The sequence below is a fragment of the Dermacentor silvarum genome, chromosome 2, assembly GCF_013339745.2.
Source record: "Dermacentor silvarum isolate Dsil-2018 chromosome 2, BIME_Dsil_1.4, whole genome shotgun sequence".
In the NCBI taxonomy this organism is placed as follows: Eukaryota; Metazoa; Arthropoda; class Arachnida; order Ixodida; family Ixodidae; genus Dermacentor; species Dermacentor silvarum.
In genome coordinates, this window is record NC_051155.1 from 136924588 (window position 1) to 136946081 (window position 21494).

Sequence of the window (21494 nt, forward strand, 5' to 3'; positions counted from 1 at the left end):
AAGGAGAGAGAAATAGAGCGAGAGAAAGATAGAAAATCACCAGCCCTTCCCCTGTCAAGAAAAGGGGGGTAAGCAAAGATTGTCGTCTGTGTACTTGACCTACTACTTTCCCTTCCCTTTTCTACTACTTTTCGTTCCCTTTCCTTCTACTTTTGTTTCCCTTTCGTGCAACTTTTCCTTCCGTTGCTTCCCTCGATGTATACATTTAATAAACGGTTATGTTTTATTACCGTGACATGTCGTGAACTTTACGTTACCCTGACGAAGTGTCACATACACACACGACAAGCTTCGCTTACCCCCATTTTCTCGACAGGGGAAAGGCTAGTGAATTTTTTTATTCATTTCCCACAGTCGTATTTCGAAGCAGATTTTGCACTCATTCTCCCGCACTTCGAAGGATGTTCAGCCCATGTCTATATTTGTGCTGCTTGATTCGTAGTTTTTTACACTTGCGCGCCTAGTTGTGGCCTCCTAAGCCTTGATTAATTTCCAGTCCCGGCTGCCCTTCAGATTTCAAGCATAGCATTTCAAGCAAGCATAAGCAAAGGTAAGCCCGGGAACCATTACCCCACCGCCCCGGTAACCCATGGTCTATATGGCGTAGGCTTGCTGAGCTGCAGGTCGAGGATTCGATCCCGACCTCGGCGGCCTGCATTTAGATGGGGGCGAAATGCAAGAATTAACGCTCGTGTATTCAGATTTAGTAGCACGTTAAAAAACCAAAAGTGGTCAAAATTAATCCAGAGTCCATCCACACTATACACGGTGTGCCTCATAATCATATTGGGTTGGACACGTTAAAACACCAGAATTTAATTGATTCAAATTTTTTTCACCATTACACCTTTACCTTTGCATATGTTGAACCCGCACAGCGACTTACACTTCATTGTAGTCTCGTTTCTCTTGCCTTTCGCTTTGATTTCGCTCAGTCGTGCACTTGTGTTATCTCATTTACCTGTAGTGCGCCCAGCTGATCAGTTGCATATCATTAGGCACCAGGAAGCCCGATTTCTTTACATTAAAGTTGAATCCCCAAACTTTGCCGTCCTTTCCACATATATTTCCAAGAGGCTGACTATATATCTGCAAACAAAACAATGTCATCCACGTTCATTAAACCCGCAATACGCCGCTACACCGCCGCAGCATCTCGTTTATACGAAATACTATGACCAATTTAACGTGTGTTGGCCATTCCAGTTGAACTCGCCCACCTCGACATCTTGCTTCAGCATATTATAGCCAACCCCATTTGCCTCGAGCATTATTTATCATGTATGTAACGAAGAGGAGTGGTGGCAACGACTAACCCTGGCACTGACCCTTCCGGACATCTACTGTCGTATCATTGGCAATAGCCTATAGGCGTTTGCAGGTTAGCGTAACTGCATTACAATATGGTGTACTTTCTTTAGAAACTCTATGCCTTCCCGGAAGCATTCCTCTCTAAAGATGCTACAAAAAAAATATCCCTAGATATTCAAAATGTCAAACGCTATCTATCGACTTTGCAGCAAAGCGCCATGCGCCATCTTGTCTACATGGCACGGCACAATGAAAGTGTTGGCTGGACAGCATAGCTACAGATATAGCTGGTGCATTCTCGTTTGTTCACTCACGTTGTGCCACTGCTGTGTGCTGCCATAAGCAAATTAAAGGATCCGTGTTAACGCTGGCAACAAGTTCGGTCAATATTTTTCAGCGAAAATGAGGGGATAAAAACCGAACCCATGTGCGAAACAGTAGTCGACGTTGCGTACTGGGTGCAATTCTTATCATCTAAAAGCAGCATTTCATTTCTGGTCTCCTCCATTATCTTACATCACGTCAGCTTCGTTTTTAATTTAAGCTCTTCCGTACGAAAACTCTTCTGATAAAGATCATTTTAATATACGACCATGTGTGTGTGTGCATGCACTATATATATATATATATATATATATATATATATATATATATATATGTGTGTGTGTGTGTGTGTGTGTGTGTGTGTGTGTGTGTGTGTGTGTGTGTGTGTGTGTGTGTGTGTGCGTGCTGTGCGTGCGTGCGTGCGTGCTGTGCGTGCGTGCGTGCGTGCGTGCGTGCGTGCGTGCGTGCGTGCGTGCGTGCGTGCGTGCGTGCCACCCGCACTGAACCAGAATTGATTTCAAGACAGACCGAACTGCCGTCAATCAGTGACTGCCTGTTTAGAAATATTTGTCTGAGGCAACGAATGAAGTATAGGCACGCACTTTTCCAAAGTTGAAAGCAGCCCCAGAACACACAAATTGGAGAGGCGCGATAAAAATTCACCGTGGCATTTGGGTTCTTCGTTGGGGTTTGTACTGTGTCTCTTATCTTAATCTAAACAAACGAGCCCTTTGCCTACTGCCCCCCACCGAAGCTCTGAGACTTTCTGATCACATCGTCATCCATAATTTATATATATCGAACACAATGTATATAGTTGGAATCTATATGTCTATAGTATATATATATATATATATATATATCGAGTCTGGTTGTTAACAGCGACGTGTATAACAGACCTCTGAAATATTCTTGCTGCATTATCTCAATGAGGACATCAATAAAGTTTTTCCATTCCATTATCTTACACCACGTCAGCTTCGTTTGTAATTTGCGCTCTTCCGTATGAAAACTCTTCTGATAAAAGTCATTTTATTATACGACCATGTGTGTGTGCATGTACTGTTTATATATATATATATATATATATATATATATATATATATATATATATATATATATATTGTTGAGGTACTGATCTATTGTGCCAACGTAGTTTGAAGCCTTCACTTTTCCTTTCATCATCACACAAAAGCATGAAAGCCTTCCATTGTCGCGCTTAAAAGAATATGTTTTACGAGTGCAACACAAAGAAATAAAGAACTCGCAAGTTTTTGCGCCACATATGTGAGCCCCCTTTTTTTACAGTCTGGATAAAAATCACCCAAGCCAACACTCGCACGGAACCAGCGGCATCTTCGACCCAAACGATGGCTAGTCCGTGGCAGCGCCAACATCTGGTAGAGCCTCGCACATTCGGAGGGAAGGCCGGCGAGGACGTCGAAGAATGGCTTAACCACTACGAACGGGTGAGCAAGCACTATCGTTGGGACAGCGTAACGCGACTCTCCAACGTAGTCTTCTTTCTGATGGACACGGCGCTCGTGTGGTTCGATAACCACGAGGAAACTCTGACAACGTGGGATCGTTTCACGTCCGAAATCAAGGAGCGTTTCGGCGATTCAATCGCAAAGAAGAAGCAGGCCGAGCAAACGCTCCTTCAAAGAGCTCAAGTTCCGGGCGAGACGTGCACGACCTACATCGAAAACGTGCTCAAGCTATGCAGGACGGCCAATCCTCGTACGTCAGAGGAGGGCAAAGTTGGCCATTTGTTGAAGGGAATCGCAGAGGACGTTTACAACTTTCTCATTGGTAAAGAGAATCTAGGCTCAGTCGCCGACTTAATACGTCATTGCCGTACCTTTGAGGCTCTCAAACTGCGCCGCATAATCCCGAAGTTTGGCCGGCTAGCAAACGTAACAACTGTTGCAACTGCAAGCATTGAAGACGACATCTCATCAGTCGATCTCGCGACGACCATTAGACAGATTGTTAGATAGGAGCTACGTCGTTGCACGGAATTGAACAATGAGGTCCGTGATAGTCAACATCTGTACAATCCTCCACCAGCTCCCCTTTCCATCGCTGCAACGACTGTCGAGGAGTACCGCTCGAGAAGGCTAATGAGAACGCCACAGAACTATCACCGGGAAACCGGCAACGAGCGTGCTGAGGTATATGCCCGTTGTTCAGCAGCGGCCTACTCGGAGCCACGGACATACCCATGCATCCTACCCGAACGTTAGCCGCGAGCCTCCCGTGTGTTATACCTACAGTGTCACAGTACACATCTCTCGATTCTGTCGTCAGCGTCGTTGGGCACCGACGTGGTACGAGTCACGTACAGCCAACGTCCTATGGCACTGAACGTCCTAACGTCGACAATTCCTGGCCTCCACGCTCCTTTACTTCGTCGACGACATTCCCCATCAACAGTCCTCGACGGAATCACCGCAGCGACTCGCCCGTTTCAGACCGCAGTCTCACTCCACCTTCTTCACGTCAACGTCGCTCTCCTTCACCGAGGCGACGTTCATTCTCACCACCGCCGTCGGGAAACTAGACTGCGCGGCCGATGGAGGTGAGGTCGCCAGACTCGACACGACAGTGATACCTCCACCGGTTACAATGCTGAGAAACAAAGTGGAAGTGACAATTGATGGTATATGTACAATGGCATTGGTGGACACCAGGGCTGTGAGGTCTGTTATGAGCCTTTCTTTCAAGAACCGGCTTCGACGCAAAGTGATGTTTTCCCTCGACACGCATGCTAAATTCCGCGGTGTAATTAAGCGGTGAAATATTGCGTCCCCTTGGTGTTTTTGCTGTGAATGTGTTATTGGCGGACAAGTGTTATTTAACCAAGTTTGTGACTTTGGAACGCTGCACGCACGACGTTATATTAGGGATAGACTTTCTGCAAACCTGCGGGGCTTCAGTCAATTGTGGTGCCGGCGAGCTTTCGATAAATAGCGGAAAACCTGCGGTCGCTGCTTGTCAGGATCCGTCATTATCAGACCTTGTGACTCAACAACCCGCTGGACAAAAAACGTTTGCCGTTGCTGAGGGAGTGACGCTGCCTCCGTGGTCTTTAGCACCGGTATCCGTCATCGCATCTTGTACAGACGCTTCATTTGACGCCGTGGTACAACCCTTTGGCGACTCTGGTGGGAAGAAAAACCTACTGGTACCCAATAGTATTGTATCTGTGAACAATGGTAGCACGTTTTTGTGGACATTAAATTGTTCTGCCGTCCCTGTACGTGTTCCCGAACACATGAAGATTGCTGTATTCGACGACGTCACGTGCTGTTCATCGATGGTCGCCAGGGACGAGGATTCCACTGAAGGACGAGCCACTTGCCCTTACGAGCAGAAAATTCTACGCATGGTCAGCAAGTCTTTGTCTTCACGTGAACGGGACACCTTAGTACAACTGCTAGCCCAGTATGCTTCCGTGTTCGACTTCTCTCAAGATGAGCACCGTACAACAATACCATCCTCGCGTGCTCGTCATCGCATTGACAAAGGATCGGTACATCCTCTTCGGCAAACGCCCTACCTAGTGTCTTCATCAGAGCGCAAGATTATTGCGGACCAGGTACAAGAGATGCTGAAGAAAAATGTGATTCAAGAATCATCAAGCCCGTGGGCCGCACCTGTCATCCTGGTAAAGAAAAAAGATGGCTCGTGGAGATTTTGTGTTGATTATAGGCCACTGAATGCAATTACCAAGAAGGATGTGTACCCACTACCGCGAATTGACGACGTAATAGACTGCCTACATTCTGCCTCCTACTTTTCGTCCCTCGATCTGCGTTCAGGCTATTGGCAGATACCTATGGATCCCGTCGACAAAGAGAAGACCGCCTTTGTTACGCCGGACGGTTTATTCGAATTTAACGTTATGCCGTTCGGGCTCTGCAATGCGCCCGCAACGTTCGAGATTCATGGACACAACTCTCCGCGGTCTAAAGTGGGAAATATGTCTTTGCTACCTGGATGATGTTGTTATTTTCGGCCGCACTTTTGAGGAGCATAACGAGCGCCTTAGCCTGGTTCTGAAATGCATGGAGAAAGCAGATTTGATTCTCAACTCTGGAAAGTGTAGGTTTGGGGAGCGACAGACATTGGTTCTCGGTCATCTAGTCGACAAAGATGGAGTCAGACCTGACCCCCGCAAGATTGAAGCGGTCAGTGCCTTCCAGCCTCCGCAGTCAGCGCGGGAACTGCGCAGTTTCCTGGGACTCTGTTCTTATTTCCGTCGTTTTGTCCCAAAATTCGCCGACGTTGTGCACCCGTTGACGCGTCAACGGGTGTGATCGCGGTCGTCAATTCGTGGCCGACGCTGTTGAAGAGATGCTTCGGCTATGTGGAACACAATTTCCTCACTCAACGCCGTACCGTCCGCAAAAGGATGTATCGTTCGACTGGACACCAGAATGTGAGTCATCGTTCCGTCAGCTTAAATTATTACTTACGTCAGACCCCATCCTGCGTCATTTTGATCCGTGTTCCCCTACCGAAGTTCATACTGACGCCAGCGGAATAGGCATTGGAGCGGTACTTGTTCAACGGCGAAACGACGCCGAACACGTTGTTGCCTATGCCAGTCGTTGCTTAAGCAATGCTGAGCGAAACTACACAGTCACTGAGCAGGAATGCCTTGCAGCTGTTCTTGCTGTTCAAAAGTTTCGCTGTTACATCTATGGTAGCCCATTCAGCATAGTCACTGATCACCATTCATTATGCTGGCTGTTCAGCCTTCGGGATCCGTCTGGTCGTCTAGCACGGTGGGCACTGCGTCTACAAGAGTACGACTTTGTCGTGAAATACAGAAGCGGCCGCCGGCATGCTGACGCCGACTGTCTTTCTCGCTTACCACTTCCAACGGCAAAGTCTGAAGAAGACACTTTCGATGACTGTCTGGCCGCTATTGCACCTGAATTTCCGGACGCGACCATCTTCCAGGAGGTTCAACGCAACGACGTCAATCTGGAACCTCTTTTTGTGATGGCCCTGAATCCGAAAGCCAGTGGTGGTTTTTCCATACTTGACAGCTTGTTATATAAAACCAACCACTCTGCAAGTGGCGCCCGCTTTCTTCTTGTAGTCCCGGAGAGTCTCCGTAGTGCTGTGCTACATGCCATGCATGATGATCCAACATCAGGTCATCTTGGATTCGCCCGTACGCTACAGCGTGTACAAGAGCGATTTTACTGGCCTCACATGCGTCAAACAACAAAGCAATATGTGGCTAGTTGTGACCAATGCCAACGGCCGAAACGACCTTCAACCGCCACACCAGGTCTTCTGCAGCCGTTGATTCTCCCTCACGCACCTTTTGAGCAAGTTGGCGTGGACCTCCTGGGCCCATTCCCATGGTTATCGAATAACAATCGATGGATCATCGTTTGTGTAGACCACCTTACACGCTACACAGAGACCGCAGCAGTGCCGTCGTCTACCGCTGTTTGCGTCGCTGCTTTCTTGTTGCATTATGTCGTCCTACGCCATGGCCCACCTCACGTGATCATAAGTGATCGCGGTCGTCAATTCGTGGCCGACGCTGTTGAAGAGCTGCTTCGGCTATGTGGAACACAATTTCGTCACTCAACGCCGTACCGTCCGCAAACCAACGGTCTTGTCGAACGCACGAATCGAACTTTGACGAACATGCTATCCATGTATGTGTCCTCTAACCACAAGAACTGGGATGATGTGTTGCCATTCATAACATACGCCTATAACACTGCGAAGCATGAGACAACGAATTATAGCCCTTTCTATCTGCTTTATGCTCGATCGCCGCGGAGCTTCCTCGACACGATTCTGCCGTTTTCTCTGGACGCTGAGGATTCCGTCGCCAAGACACTTTGCCTCGCCGAGGAAGCCCGCCGAATAGCCCGCGTCCGCACATTGGCATCGCAAAACCGCTCGAAGGATCGGTACGATATATCCCATCAAGCTATTTATTTTGAAAAATGTGACCTAGTGCTGCTATGGACCCCACAATGCAAGCGTGGCTTGTGCAGCAAGCTCTTGTCACATTATCTGGGCCCGTTCGTTGTTTTAGATCGCCTAAGCGACCTTAGTTACGTGGTTGCACGGGTTTTTTCTACAGATAGGCGTTCCAAGAAAACCCAGCTTGCTCATGTTACACGCCTTAAGCGCTGCTACCCCGCCGAAGAGCAGTGACTCTCCCTGTGGGCTTCGTCTGCGAAAGGGGGATTGTAACGTGGAAAAGAGGAGATAGAAGAGGAGGAGAACGAAGAACTCAGCAGCAGCCACGGCTACATTTCGGTGGTGACATCGTGGCGACCTTTCATCCATCCTAGTCTTCACCTGTGAATAAACATCGATCATCCGTAACAATATTATACTTTGTGGTAAATCACACGCTTTGGGGCTTATCTTGTGTGCAAAGAATAATCGTCACTCGTCTTGTTTGCGTTTCCTTTTCTAACACTCGGCGCTCACTACTTTCCTCTCAAGGACGCTGTGCCACGATGACTTGGAAACAAGATAAGCCCCAAAGGACGCATTTTCCCCCTAGGAATGTTCCACCCATACACGCATCAGCGCATTGGCAGTATAGATAAACGCAGCAGGTCCCGCGCGCGCTCTCTCGCCAATAAGCTGTCGCCGTTTCACAACGCATCGTGTCCTTGAATCTCATGTGCTTCTGTTTCCCGCACTTTCTTCAGGTTTTTACTTATAACTCGGCTGTGATAATCAGACGCACCGCTTTTGGAGGGTCCCTGTACAGTGCTTTCCAGCCAGAGCGTCTGTAAACAATGAAGTCCTCTGTACTTACCCAGGGGCCGTATTCTGAAACGTTCGCCTAGGCGAAATCAGCATGCGCGCTGATTGGCTGGTTGAGCAAATTGAATGACGTCGGGCTCAACCACCCAATCAGCTCATCCAATTTTGCTAAAACAGCCAATCGGCGCACGCCTGAAAGCGAAAAAAGAAATTTCGCCTAAGCGAACGTTTCAGAATACGGCCCCAGGAAGCACACTAGCAGTACAGTGAACAGGAACGTGAGCGAGTGAAAACACGCCCAGCGCACAGATGGCGCATTTGCATGGTGCATTTGCATGGTGCATTCGCATGGCGAGAAAACAGAGTAGTTTTGCGACCCGTTGTGCACACGCTTGACCCCTGCTTCGCTGCGAACGAATAAAAAAAGCGACACTAGGAATCGAGTACTGACCTTCAGGTCGCCGATAAGCTTTGTCCTCCGTCTTCGCAGCGCATTGCATGCCGGTGCACAATTTCAGTTCACACACTCGCGAAGCGAAAACCCAACGCAAACAGATCAGTCGTAGTGATAATTATCCTCGTGCATGAAACCTTATTAACAGTTTTGATGAGAACGCTGTATAGTACCAGGTCTTCAATTCCGACAGACTTATGGCGCGTCTTCTTGCGGGTACAACGAATGTGAGACGTTATAGTGCAATTTTTTTAGAAGCTTGACACGTGCATTCGGGAGCGAATTCGCAATTTTTTCAGGGCACATAGCTCAATTCAGAAGCGCACATCACTGCGAAAGGAGGCTAAGCGTTGGTTTCGGTTTCAAAGCCAGAATACGCTTATAGGCGTATCGGACTACCCAGGCGGCGCTGCGAAAGCGCCGGCCGACAGCGCCCTCTATGCCGCGCTGCTCAGTTACAAGTAGTACAAAACGCGAAGCCCGCAGCGGTGTATCTGCTCGTCTGAGCTTCTCTGGGGCGGGAATTTTGGAGAATTTCGCGCAGCCTCCCATCGCCGAAAAAGCAAACTTCTGTGCCGAATGCGTCCACTAGCTGCACCGCACGAGAAGTCGCAGACGCAGTTTCGCTGCGCTGTCGCTTTCGACCGCTCAAGTCACGTGATGTCAACCTTCAACAGAAGACTGTTGCAATGCGTGTTTATTCGTTTAACGAGCCGTCGCCGAGTCATCGCCGCTGCACAATGAACTAATAACTAAACAAACTAATATAGCAATCAGTAAGCTGCTGGCGTTAGCACCGTGGCTAAGCTTGACCGGGTCTGATACTTGTTGACGCTGAGACTGCCGGCCACCATGCATGCTTCTGCCGTATAAGCTCATCTACAGACCCCATATGGCCATCGGTAAATAGCGCGATTGAGTGTCTGTAGCAGAGTTGCGGAGTGGCAACTCCAGAGTTGGAATTATTCCGCAATCATTCCATATTTCAAAAACCTAGAATGGAGTGAGAATGGTATGAAATCCCGAGATTCCAGAATGTAGCTGGAATAAAATGGACGCATTGTCCTGGAGCGCTAAGTGTTTATTTTAAGCGAGACTACAAAATTGGTAAATTTGCCAATTAGACTTGAAGTAGACTTGGCCCATATTTTATATTTCTCACGTTTTACTGAATATACCGCTCTTTCAGTATCCACCTAAAGGAGACCAGCTCTGCCACGGTAATTATAAACAACACGATACTCAACGCATTGTACACTTCCGATGACATGGAAAACTTTATTTGTTACAACGTTGAAGTGTATTTAATGACAGCAACTCTTAGTTACACTTAACTCCAACTTTTAGTTATGGAGTTATGATACTTTATTCCTTAGTTGCAGTGAACTTCTTAACATTTAGTTAAGAAGTTAAGTTGTCAAGAATTATTCATTTAGCAAGAACAGTGCTTGACCTACGACAAATGGATGCTGGCCAAAGAGAGCCACGTCGCAAACGGTTGTACCTTGTGCGAGTCTGCAGTAATTTCAAAAACATGCTGTGTGTTTTCGCATACTGCCGAATATCCAGAATGTGCGATAACAGGTGGTCAGCGAGGGTGTGCTGAAAGATGGTGCCCGACATAGTATGCCAGTAGATGGGAGAATAGACCAAGAGATTTCATCGAGAGGAAGCATCACTTTTATATCGAATCAGGACAGGATCTGCTAGTACACCGGCCTGGTTATTAAAGACGGGACGAATCAATTCTCCGAACTGTACGGCATGTGACGAGACAGGAGATATTGAACACTTTCTGTGGTCATGCCAGCAATTCCAAGTTGAAAGGGACGCTCTCCTGGAGAATCTACAAAAAAGGACCTTCCGCATGCGTGCCTGCAACACCTTGTATTTCCCGAGGAATCAGTTATAGCCCGCACATGAAACTTCACGTCTCCTTATGAAATTCTTAAGAGAGACTGGTTTGATGGACATAAGGTGAAACCATTCAGCGATATTGTAAGAGACGCTCAGGCGGAGCAACTGCCGGCCTTGATCGCCAGGCTAAACCCGCCTGTTGCTACAATTCACCACCACCACCACCACCACCACCAATAGAATTAGGCCTCTGGCTTCAGTGATTCCCTGGGTGGTAAACTCATTTAATGCGACAGCAACATTCTCCTTGAAGACAGCCATCTTAACCTTGCTTACTTGTTTTTTCCTCAAATAATAGCGTTTGTCTACTACGGGGGACTCGGTATAAGATTCCTTTGTACTTTATAATTAATCATCATTCGAGAAAATTAGAGATTACCGGTATATATATATATATATATATATATATATATATATATATATATATATATATATATATAGCAACGCCCTGAAGAGATGAGAAGCCACAAAGCGTGTTTGTTCTTGTGCGAAAAACTAGCACGCAGCATTAATTATTACGTTGTTAAGACTCTAAAATGCTTCTTTTTTAATTTTTCGCCATGCATGCAAGCGCTAATAGGGAACAAGTAGGGGGAAAAAACGTTTCCTTTACTGGAATGCGACGGATGGAATGAGCCAGCTCGGACACTCCGCGTGTGGTAATCGCCCAACTCTCACCAATCCGAGGCATTAAAAGGAGTGGAATTACGGGGATGTCCACTCTCTGGAATTCGGGGGTTGTAACCCCCCCCCCCCCCCCTGAGGCTGAGTTAACCCCCCTTTTTTGAGTACTGCAACTAAGATGTAAGACGCGCAATCGTTTGCACACTCGCAAACTTGCGCAAAAAGCGCATATTTTGACAATTTTCCGTGAAGAAATTGAAATTAGTGCTGTTTAGATGGTATTGGCAAGCTAAGGCCAACAGCGACTTACGGCATGAAGTCGCTGAATTATGAAATGCCGGAACTATTGAATCTCCGTCCAGAGATAGCCTGCAGAGCATTGCAATTTCGGTATCTTATCACAATAAAAAATCTAATCGAACCACTTACAGCTCTAACTAGAATTTCAATATCTAATCACGACTTACCGTTCCTGAAAATGACCTTGGTCGAAGGTGCAGAGCTATATCGATAACAATAGAGCACTGAACTGAATTTTTTCAGAAGGCATGTGTCACTTCTAATTTTGTTGATTTCATTTTCAGGTCGTTTCTACATTAAAGCTGCACTATTACTTGTTTCCCGGAAGGAGCGAGAACAGCAGATATTTCATGTTTTCAAGAAATGAAGGCCACATTTTGGTGACGTGGACCGAAAACTTGAACTGTGTAGCGAGTATTCAGTAACTGACTTCCGAGCACATAAGCAACTTATGTGCTCGGAAATCAGTTACTGAATACTCGCTTTCTCGCAATTTTTATGCATTATACACGGAATTTAGTTGTTCCCCCCGGTATTCCCCGTAAACTATGCGTGGTATGGTGTTTATATTTATTCGGAGTACGAAGCAATGTTCGAAGTGATGAGCGATATATGTTTATTCTGTGTAGGTTTATTACAGCCTTTTAGAAAGTTACTCATTTGAAGTGTCTCAGGGTGTCATACTGCCGCTAGTCGAAATGTTTCCCAGACTCCTAAAACAACTGCACGATATACGGACATGGAATTCCGTGAAAATAAGCAGAATTTTAAGCGCAATGCGATGCGAAACTTTTATTTCCTGCTTAAAATGCAATTGTTACATATAATTACTAAACCCTCGTTTTCCGTGTTTTTTCGTGCATCATACGAGATGCGTAGTTTGCTTCTTCGGTGTCCTTGGTGAGCTAAACATGGCTACTTGTTTATATCTGGATATAATTAGGAGCATGGTATGGGCAATATGTAGGCAATGTTTTAAATGAGTAGGTTAAATTCGCCTTTTCCAATAGAATAGAAGGCTGCGTTGTCACGACTAAGGTCAAATTTTGCGAACATAGGGGGAATAATACGTCAAGTTTATGTGCGATGGTAAATGCGTGTTCATCAAGTACAGCTTTAAAGAACTGTCAGCAGTATTCGAAAGTATCACGCTGCTGTTATTTGCTAGTTTCCCAATGTCCCGAGAGAACTCTGCGTTTCAGATATTTTATACTTTTGCGGAACAGCCAGCATTTTAACCCTTTAAGGCCCAGTGATTCCAAGTGGAATTATCAATTTTGTAGCTCAGTGGACAACCCCCGGTTAAAAAAAAAAAGAGGTTCTTACGCTACAACTAATATTTAGCCCTTGTTCTACATATGCTGGCAAGCTGATAGACTCAAGGTAGTGCTGCCACCTTTGAACGAAAAAAATAAAAGAATCGATTGCACTGTTCCCGTCATTCGCTGAGATCCCCTCTTCTTTTCACCGTGCAGAGGTAAGACAATTATTTTATTTTTGTCTCGAACATTGGGTCATTGACTATTAGGTGTTATGCTAACCCTTCGCAGTAAATTTATTCGGCGAATAGTATTTGTGGGTACCGGAGAACTTTGCGAATCATGATGATTCCAAATGGAATCATTGGGACGTAGCGGCCCCGACTACTCACGCGATATATTTTCGATTGACGTTACCTCCCTGACTAAATCGCGTGTTTGTTCGCACTCGAACGGCGTTTTCATGCCGTACTTGGCCATGCTTTGGGCGCGTGTTACCTGATGGATCATTATCGCGTCAGGAGCCTGTATTGTTGGTGGATCCTTGCTCTGCTTTTTGTGATTTTATGCTGTTGACATGAGCTCATGTCGTGTAGATAAACTTTTTTGTGAAATCCTTCCGTAATACGGGAACATTTCCTTTCGGAACAGGTGGCGACAATCAGCACATGCGAGTTTTATGGGAAAAAGAAAGAAGTCCCGAAGCTTGTGCTGATTCCTCGAGGTGACATTGATTCGTCCGATGAAAAAGAAGTCATCGCGCAAACTAGAAAAAAATAGCGAAGAATGTGCTCTTACTCCCGCATTCGGTACGAGCCGAGTGGCACACACTTCCGCCTCAACAAAGAAAAGAATTGCTTGAAAGAGTTTCATCTAAAATAGACTTTTCACGTATTGCTTGAAACGACGCAATTCAAGTCCACCAAGTCCCACTGATTCCATTTGGAATCATTAAATAATTTTTATTAAAAAGTGTGAGCACATATTAAAAAAAATTTTAACTACCACAATCATGCACATCTCAAATTGTAAAGACCATTTTTTTTAATATTGAACATAATTAATTTGGGCCTGAAAGGGTTAGGTACTATGTACCGCGATGTTTTAACGTTCCTGGCTTAATTAGAAGCGTTACAAGTAATTATTGAACCCTCGATAATTATTTTTCTTTTACATTTTCATGCGTGATATATTGGGTTCGCCTGGTGTCCTCACTGAACTAAAGGAAAGAGCTTCATGTTTTGTGACTCTTGGGACCAGGTAATGTGTGATGTGTCGGTAAAGTTCAAAATAGATGAGTGATTGGGGCTTTCGTAATAAATTACGTACGGAAGCATTCTAGAGTGTTATGAACCTGTCTAATGAGCTGGGCAGAATTGAGCCCACTGCTCTGACAAAACTACAAACGCGACCAAGGCCAAATTTAGCGAAAATTACTGGTATGCCATGAAAACTTCTGTACGAAGTTAAATAAGGTTGGATCAAACCGTCTTGGTAAATGTTACGGCGAAGCAACATGTGTGTTATTGAATTACTGGCTTTTTCTAAAACGTTCCATGAAGTGCTTCAAGCATTACATGCGGGCAAGGATTCAAACGGAATAGGGCTACTTTTTAAACTATGCGATATAATTACAGGAAACTGAAACTTTTATTGAAACACTTCGAAATAAACAGCTTGACTGGTAATTCGGTTGTAATTATCCAAGGTCGCCCACATTTGCTGTCTTTTCGTTTGTTGTAAATATTGCAAGTCATTTATGTTGATTGTACTTCGTTATGTATAACCTCGACAATACTATTACTTTAACTATAGCGATACATTCGTGATGTAGACTTATTTAAGTCTACATGCCTACTACCATACTACCAAGTACGATTCTTATTTCTATTTAAATTTTCAAGCAAATATGCATTTTTTTTTATGTGCGCTGCACTGCAGCTACTGGGCGGGATCGACGAGCTCTGGCACTCACTAGCCTTTTGCCCCTTCATCATCTTGAGATTTTATATAGTTGCAAAAAATAAATGTAAATTCAAGTAATAATTTTTGGGCCCCCATGGTTCACCATGTGTGATTCATAAACAGATCGATCTATGTCTGTTAAATATAAAAAACAATTAATTGACACGCATTTCCAGGCTTTTTCACTTATTGTAATAGTAATTCGAAATATATCATCATCATCATCATAATCATCATCATCATCATCATCAGCCTATATATATGTCCACTGCAGGACGAAGGCCTCTCCCTGTGATCTCCAATTACCCCTGTCTTGCGCTAGCTGATTCCAACTTGCGCCTGCGAATTTCCTAACTTCATCACCCCACCTAGTTTTCTGCCATCCTTCGATATATATATATATATATATATATATATATATATATATATAGAGAGAGAGAGAGAGAGAGAGAGAGAGAGAGAGAAGGGGGGAGAGTCAGATCGTTTGCGGTCAGACCCCCCACTCGAGAAATAGTTGGTACGCCACTGGGTGTTTAAATACTCCAGCGCACGGTGTATGAGTATATATCTTACACCGTGCTCCAGCGTATCAGGCCCATGACCCTCATGACAATTCACCACACAACAATAACGGCGGGGACGACTCCTGAGGACCGCGCGCTGCTCGGCGTATGTTTGGCGTAGTCGATGGGCCCCTGCGCTTTCGGTAACGTTTAATTGTCTGGTCGGACAAAGAGCGCCCAGTTTCCATGACCTACATGTGCTACAGGTGGTGACGCACAACGTCGTACGTACGTTTCAAGCACTTTTCGAGTGCGAGAACTGCGCACAAAACGCAAAACAACGCGCAAAACGAGCGAGACCCGGGGCGGAGTCCTTTCTACTACCCAGCCAACTTCGTTGTCCGCCACCAGGTCCCGCCACAGTGCGTTCAAAAATCCATCCCGCCCGTCAGCCCCATAAGGGCGCAAAAAGCTGTTCACATGGCTTCGTTGATTCGTGACGCCACGGTGAAGTTTACCGTTCATTACTCGATGGAAGATGAAGGCGATTATTGAATTTCTGATGCCCGGATACCTGCACGGCGACGATTTCTGAGTCTGTCAACATATCAGCGCCAAAATATAGCAGCCTCGAAACTACGCCGAGAAAAGATGGCGCACGTGGCCGTTTCTATCGTAGCACTTTTCATTTTGAATACCACCTGTTGAAGTACCTTTGATACAAAAAAAAAAACGAAATTGTTGTAACAAGGGTAAGGTTTTCATCTGGTTCCGCGGTATACATGTCGAGGGAATTCCGCGATAACTGACGCGAACATTTCGTCATCTCGTGCCTACTCCGATATATGCACTCTATAGTGTCGGGCTCATTGACAGAAGAATTTCGCCATTCCAAATAAGGCCAAGCATAAAAAGATCACCACCCAAGCACTCCGTTCGGATTGTTAACCAGCGAAGCTGAAACGTCCGGTCCCGATGTTGATCACTGGGTTAATCCCGACGGTACAATAAAGACTTTCTCAATTGTTCGTTACGTCTTTGTATTTCTTATCGAGGTTGCACACACGTTCAGCTGCGATGGAGAAAACGACGTCACTGACGGTATGCCCGCAGTCCGCCGTTGTTGCATTGCCGCTTGCGATTCTTCAAAATTAAATTGCTTCGACATTAGACCTGTCCCTCACGTAAGACAATGATTGGCTCATACCCTCTTAAGCAATGGCTCATACCTGTGTAAACGCGGCCTATACCCATTACGACGACAGAAGAGAAGTGAAATTCTACGCTGGAATGATGAGCGGCAACAGAACCAGCTGTGGAAGAAGACGACGACGACGAACGCGGGAGCAGGGGCACGAGCTAAAGCTTTAGCACGAGTGCGTTTCGGAGTCTCTCACTATACGGTGTGCCTCATGATGAGATCATGGTTTTGGCACGTTGAGTCCTAGGATTTAATCTATCTTCATTAAGACCACTATTGCGGTGACGCGTTCACCACTATAGAGGCACACGCATGCACATGCAGTGATGCACTGCGAGAACTGAAGACAAGCTTAGTCGGCGAGCTGAATAGCAAGTATTCATGACATGCCACCACGCGAGTTCCTCATTGAAATCCTGTAAAAACGCCGCGTGCATCTCACCTTCCTCTATACAGTGCAAAAGTATATACGCTTTAGGCTTTGCTATATATGCATTTCTCAACTCACGTTCTTTGGATTACGCTCGAGCCTCCCGATCGAGATAGGTTCTCCCAGTGATCTGATAGGTTTGTTTTAACTGTATATGCCATAGCCTATGAGCCAGCGCTTGCTTGCACGTGTGCACGCAGTGGACTTCGCTCTTGATTTACGTCCGGGTTGTAAACAGCGCAACCTGTGCGAGCTCTCTCGGACAAGAGCCGAAGAGCGAGAATCGTAAAATTAAAAAAATGGCTTATATAAATGTGCGCAAAATGTACGCAAGTGCGATACAGCAGCGGCAATTATATAGCGTGGCCACCTGGTGAAGGCTGTGCCCTTGGGAGCGCAGAGAGAACGCATCATAGATACGCTATATATATATGCTGCGTAGAACTGCATAAGTGGGGGAAAAAATTGTTCAGATCCAGCGCACATGTGGGAAGCGAAGCTTTCGTCAAGCCATGGGGAGCACGGCGGCGGCGCCAGCGACTCTGGAATCCTCCATTACCGCCCTTGTGACCCGCCTCGAAACCAAATTTATCACCCTGATGAAAACATTGGCAGCGACAAATCATGGCTCAAATTACCAATCAATTTAATGCTCAGGTCAACGCTCAAGTAGCGGAGGCTCTGCCCAACATGCTCGCCCGCGCTGCGCGCAACGGTAGCCTGAAGGATGTATGTGGCCGCCCAAGCAAATTTTCCCGTCGCATGATCATCCTCGACGACGATTAGGACAGTAGCTATTTCCCCGGGGACGGAGGTACAGGCCCGGGGAGCTGGCTCCGGAGCTACAACCTTCTGAATTGTAATTCCCGAGACTGAGAATGGCGGGACACCCTCCGTGTATAGGCGATCCCTCAAATCCAAATTGGCTTCCGCCACCCTAATAACGCAATGGAACTGTCGGGTTCTCCGGTCCCGTGCTAAGCGGGCTGATCTCCGATTGTACTTTTCAACCTTTGAGCAAATGCCCGCCGAGGTGGCCTTTCAGGAGCCAGGAAAGGGCGCCACCTTAACAAATTATAAGACGTTCCAACAGGACCCCTCGTCTTGTCTTTGCGTCCAGAAGAACTATACTGCCACCATGGTCGACCTCGAGCTCCAACTTGAATACTCATATGTAATAGTGACTCTCCTTCCCATCCGCAAATCATATCCACCGTTACATATCCTTAACGTATACTGCGCTCCAAAGCTACCGAATGTTTCATTCTCGGACCTCTTTAGCCGCGGGCTAAAAATTGCGCGTAGGGAGCCCTTCTTGATTGTGGGTGACTTCAACGCCCCCAGTCGGGTTTGGGGGTACCATCGTGAAGAGAAGCAATGTAAGTGTAGAAGTCTTTAATAATATTCTCTCAACGCGCGCCAGCAATACGAATCTAAACTACGAAATAATATGCACGAGCGCCCAAACTCCGCAGTATATACTGGGTGTATCAGCGAACAATTTCAAAAAATTTTAGAGGTTGCCTGTGGCGGATGCCACAATTCAAGTGCATGAGCTGGTCTGCTCGAAGAGGCGGACATTACTTGCACAAAGTATTGAAATGCACAATCGACTAGCTAACAAAAATTATTTATATAAACAAAATTATGTTTTTAACTAATTACCTTATGGCCCATATTGCTATTTACCAATTCTAGCCGTGGAGTTCGCAAGGCGGATCCACTTGGAACGAATACTCGGATAATACCAGTTTCGAGATATTCATTCCCAAACTTTTCAGAGAAATGCATTGGCGTTCCAGTTACTTTCTTAAAAAAAAACGTCGCTTTATGCATCGAAGCACAAAAATAACTGGAACGCCAATGTATTTCTCCGCAAAGTTCGGGAATTAATATCTAAAAAATGGCGTCATCCTGAGAATTCGTTCCAAGTGGGATGATCCGCCTTGCGAACTCCACGGCTAGAATTCGTAAATTGCAATATGGAGGGTAATTAGTTAAAAACTTCATTAGTAAAGTTTTTTAGGCACTTCAATTTTTTGTGCAAGTAATGCTCGCCTCTTCGAGTACATCAGCTCATGAACTAGAATTGTGCTATCTGCCACAGGCAACCTTTAAAAATTTTTGAAAGTGTTCGCTGAAACACCCGATATAAGCGCTGGGATGAGCAGACACGCGCGACTCGTTCACTGTGAATAGCAATGGGAACTGTAGCGTGGACGAGTATAGCACTCGCCCTTAGCGATATTGGTACAGATTCGTAGGACGAGCACAGCTCGGGCATGAAGGGTTAAAACGCTTTTTTTGAACACAGTAAGAAAACGTTCATTCCTGTTTGCCCCAAACCTTCTCGTGCTCATGGAGAATACTTCTGTGAACATGCGAGCCAAATGTTATTCCGCTGCGCGTAGCAGGGAGTCCGTAAAAGCTTCCGTGAAAAATCGCTCTTTCACCAGCAGCTTTCGAGCCCGCTCTGTTATATCCCGCCTATGACGTCATAGAACCACGCGTCCCCCCATAGACGCCAGCCAATGGGCGATTGTCCATGAGGATTATATAGTTACTACCAAGCGAAAGCTCGATCACGCTGGCATAATGCTGCCATACCTTATAAAGTTATACCGCATATAAGTGCCCACCGCGGAATGAAAGAAAGTAGCCATCCGCGCTGCCCCAGCTGAGATAAAATGTTGTGTTGAGGAGGGGTAAAATAGTAAACATTGAACCCTTTATATCCTCGTTATTAAGGATCTCCTTAAGAATCCCTGCGGGAATATATTCATTAAAAGGTATCATATATACTCTTCCTATCGTATGTTCTCAGTGTTGAGGAAAAGGTGTTGCACGGCCCCTTAAATGAAAATTTTATTTTTCTGAACGTGCTTAGCCTGTTCTATATACCGCGCGAGTGGTGCAGTGAGCGTTCTCTACAAGGAGCGACCTGTTTAACAAAGGATTTTCAAGGTCACAAGCGCTTCGTCATAGTGCGTTTGACTGTATATGTGCATCTAAGGGCGCCATCGGACGTTTATGGCGCTTCTGATTACCATCGGACAAACTGGTTGTTTCCTTTCCGTCTATTGCTGTCACATTGTATAAAGCGCGCACAATTCCAATCGAGTGTCGACGACCAACAGCACCTTCCGGCCGGTGCTCAAGGTTTCTTACCCTGACACAATGGCCATGATCCTGTGCTGTCCAATGTCTTTCCCGCGTATTCAGTGGTAGCCTTGTATGCGGGGGAATCTCGCTACGGCGATGCTTCGGCGAAATGCACTGCAGCTGCTACATCTCGCTTCCGCGCAATTCGGCGACTGACCTCAGCAAGCGGCTGCGTGGTTACGACTGCCATGGCGGAGAGGGCAGGCTTAACGTGGAAGACATAAAACAAACGCCTGCTCCGTCTACGGGAAACGCTTCCCTCCCTCCCTGCGCTGATAAGCAGTGCGAGTTTGTAATGGGCGCGTAAAATCTCCGCGAGTACAACACGAGCACAGAGAGTGACACCGGGAAGCGTATCTATAAGCCCACGTGACACAGCTAGCGAGCCACCTTGATGCTCGAGGCGCGAATCATAGCTAGAAGAGCGAACGCTGCCGCTGGCAAAAGAAAGTCCACCGTTGGAACGGTGTTCAGAAAGAAAGAAAAGGAATTCCAAACTGGGGCTCGCGTGTGTCCAGATTTTGCCGTCTCTGGACACTGCTTAGTATTGTTTCGCGACTGATTGACCTTTTTTGTTTTGTTTTTTCTGGCTATCGACCTCCGTAAAAACTCGTAGAAAAATGGGAGACGCGAACATAAAACACAGGAAATGTTGTCGTAGCAATACAACCACACTTCAGCAAACAAGATCCAAATAATCAATCAATCAATCAATCAAAAGAATATGTTTATTATTTACAGAGGTGGGTCGGATATACAGAAGGAGGTCCTGTAGCTCAAGGCTGCAAGGGGACCTCCTGTTTTGAAGTACATGGAGAGAAGTGAGTGAGCAACGGTGATTACACATTAGCAGCAACTAGTGAGCACAACTATTAAACATTATTTGCATACAACAATATGGTAATGTTAGTAGTAAACATGAGGAGTATCAAATCAACATTTTATTAGAAACAGGATTAGTTTTTTTTTCCTTAAGTGTAACAAAGGATACGCCTTGTTTAAATCGTTAGGCAATTATTCCAAAATGCTACAGCTGCAAATTGGGCTGTGAGTTTTCCTTAGTTGTATACTGCATACTTTTGGTAGCAAAACATTCTTATTCAAGGCAAACCTTGAAAGGGGGGCACACCTTGTCAAATACATTAGTGGGAATGAGGTTGTTTGCTTAGCTATAGTCTTGAATAGCGTGATGACTAGGTGATAGCTAACCATACGCGTTAATAGGAGGATATTGTATTCCAGAAGGAGTGCAAGGTCGTTGGCGCGGAAAAGGCTGAAG

General features: G+C 45.9%; 1 protein-coding gene across 1 annotated transcript in view; it reads right to left on the reverse strand.

Moving 5' to 3' along the window:
* The window catches only part of LOC119440418 (potassium/sodium hyperpolarization-activated cyclic nucleotide-gated channel 2), a 53085-nt gene extending 32738 nt beyond the window's left edge, over nt 1-20347 (reverse strand). Inside the window, exon 1 of the mRNA XM_049662914.1 lies at nt 20222-20347. Coding sequence (XP_049518871.1) covers nt 20222-20238 — 17 coding nt within the window. The 5' untranslated portion in view covers nt 20239-20347. The remainder of the gene's footprint in view (nt 1-20221) is intronic.
* Between the last annotated feature and the right edge of the window lie 1147 nt (nt 20348-21494).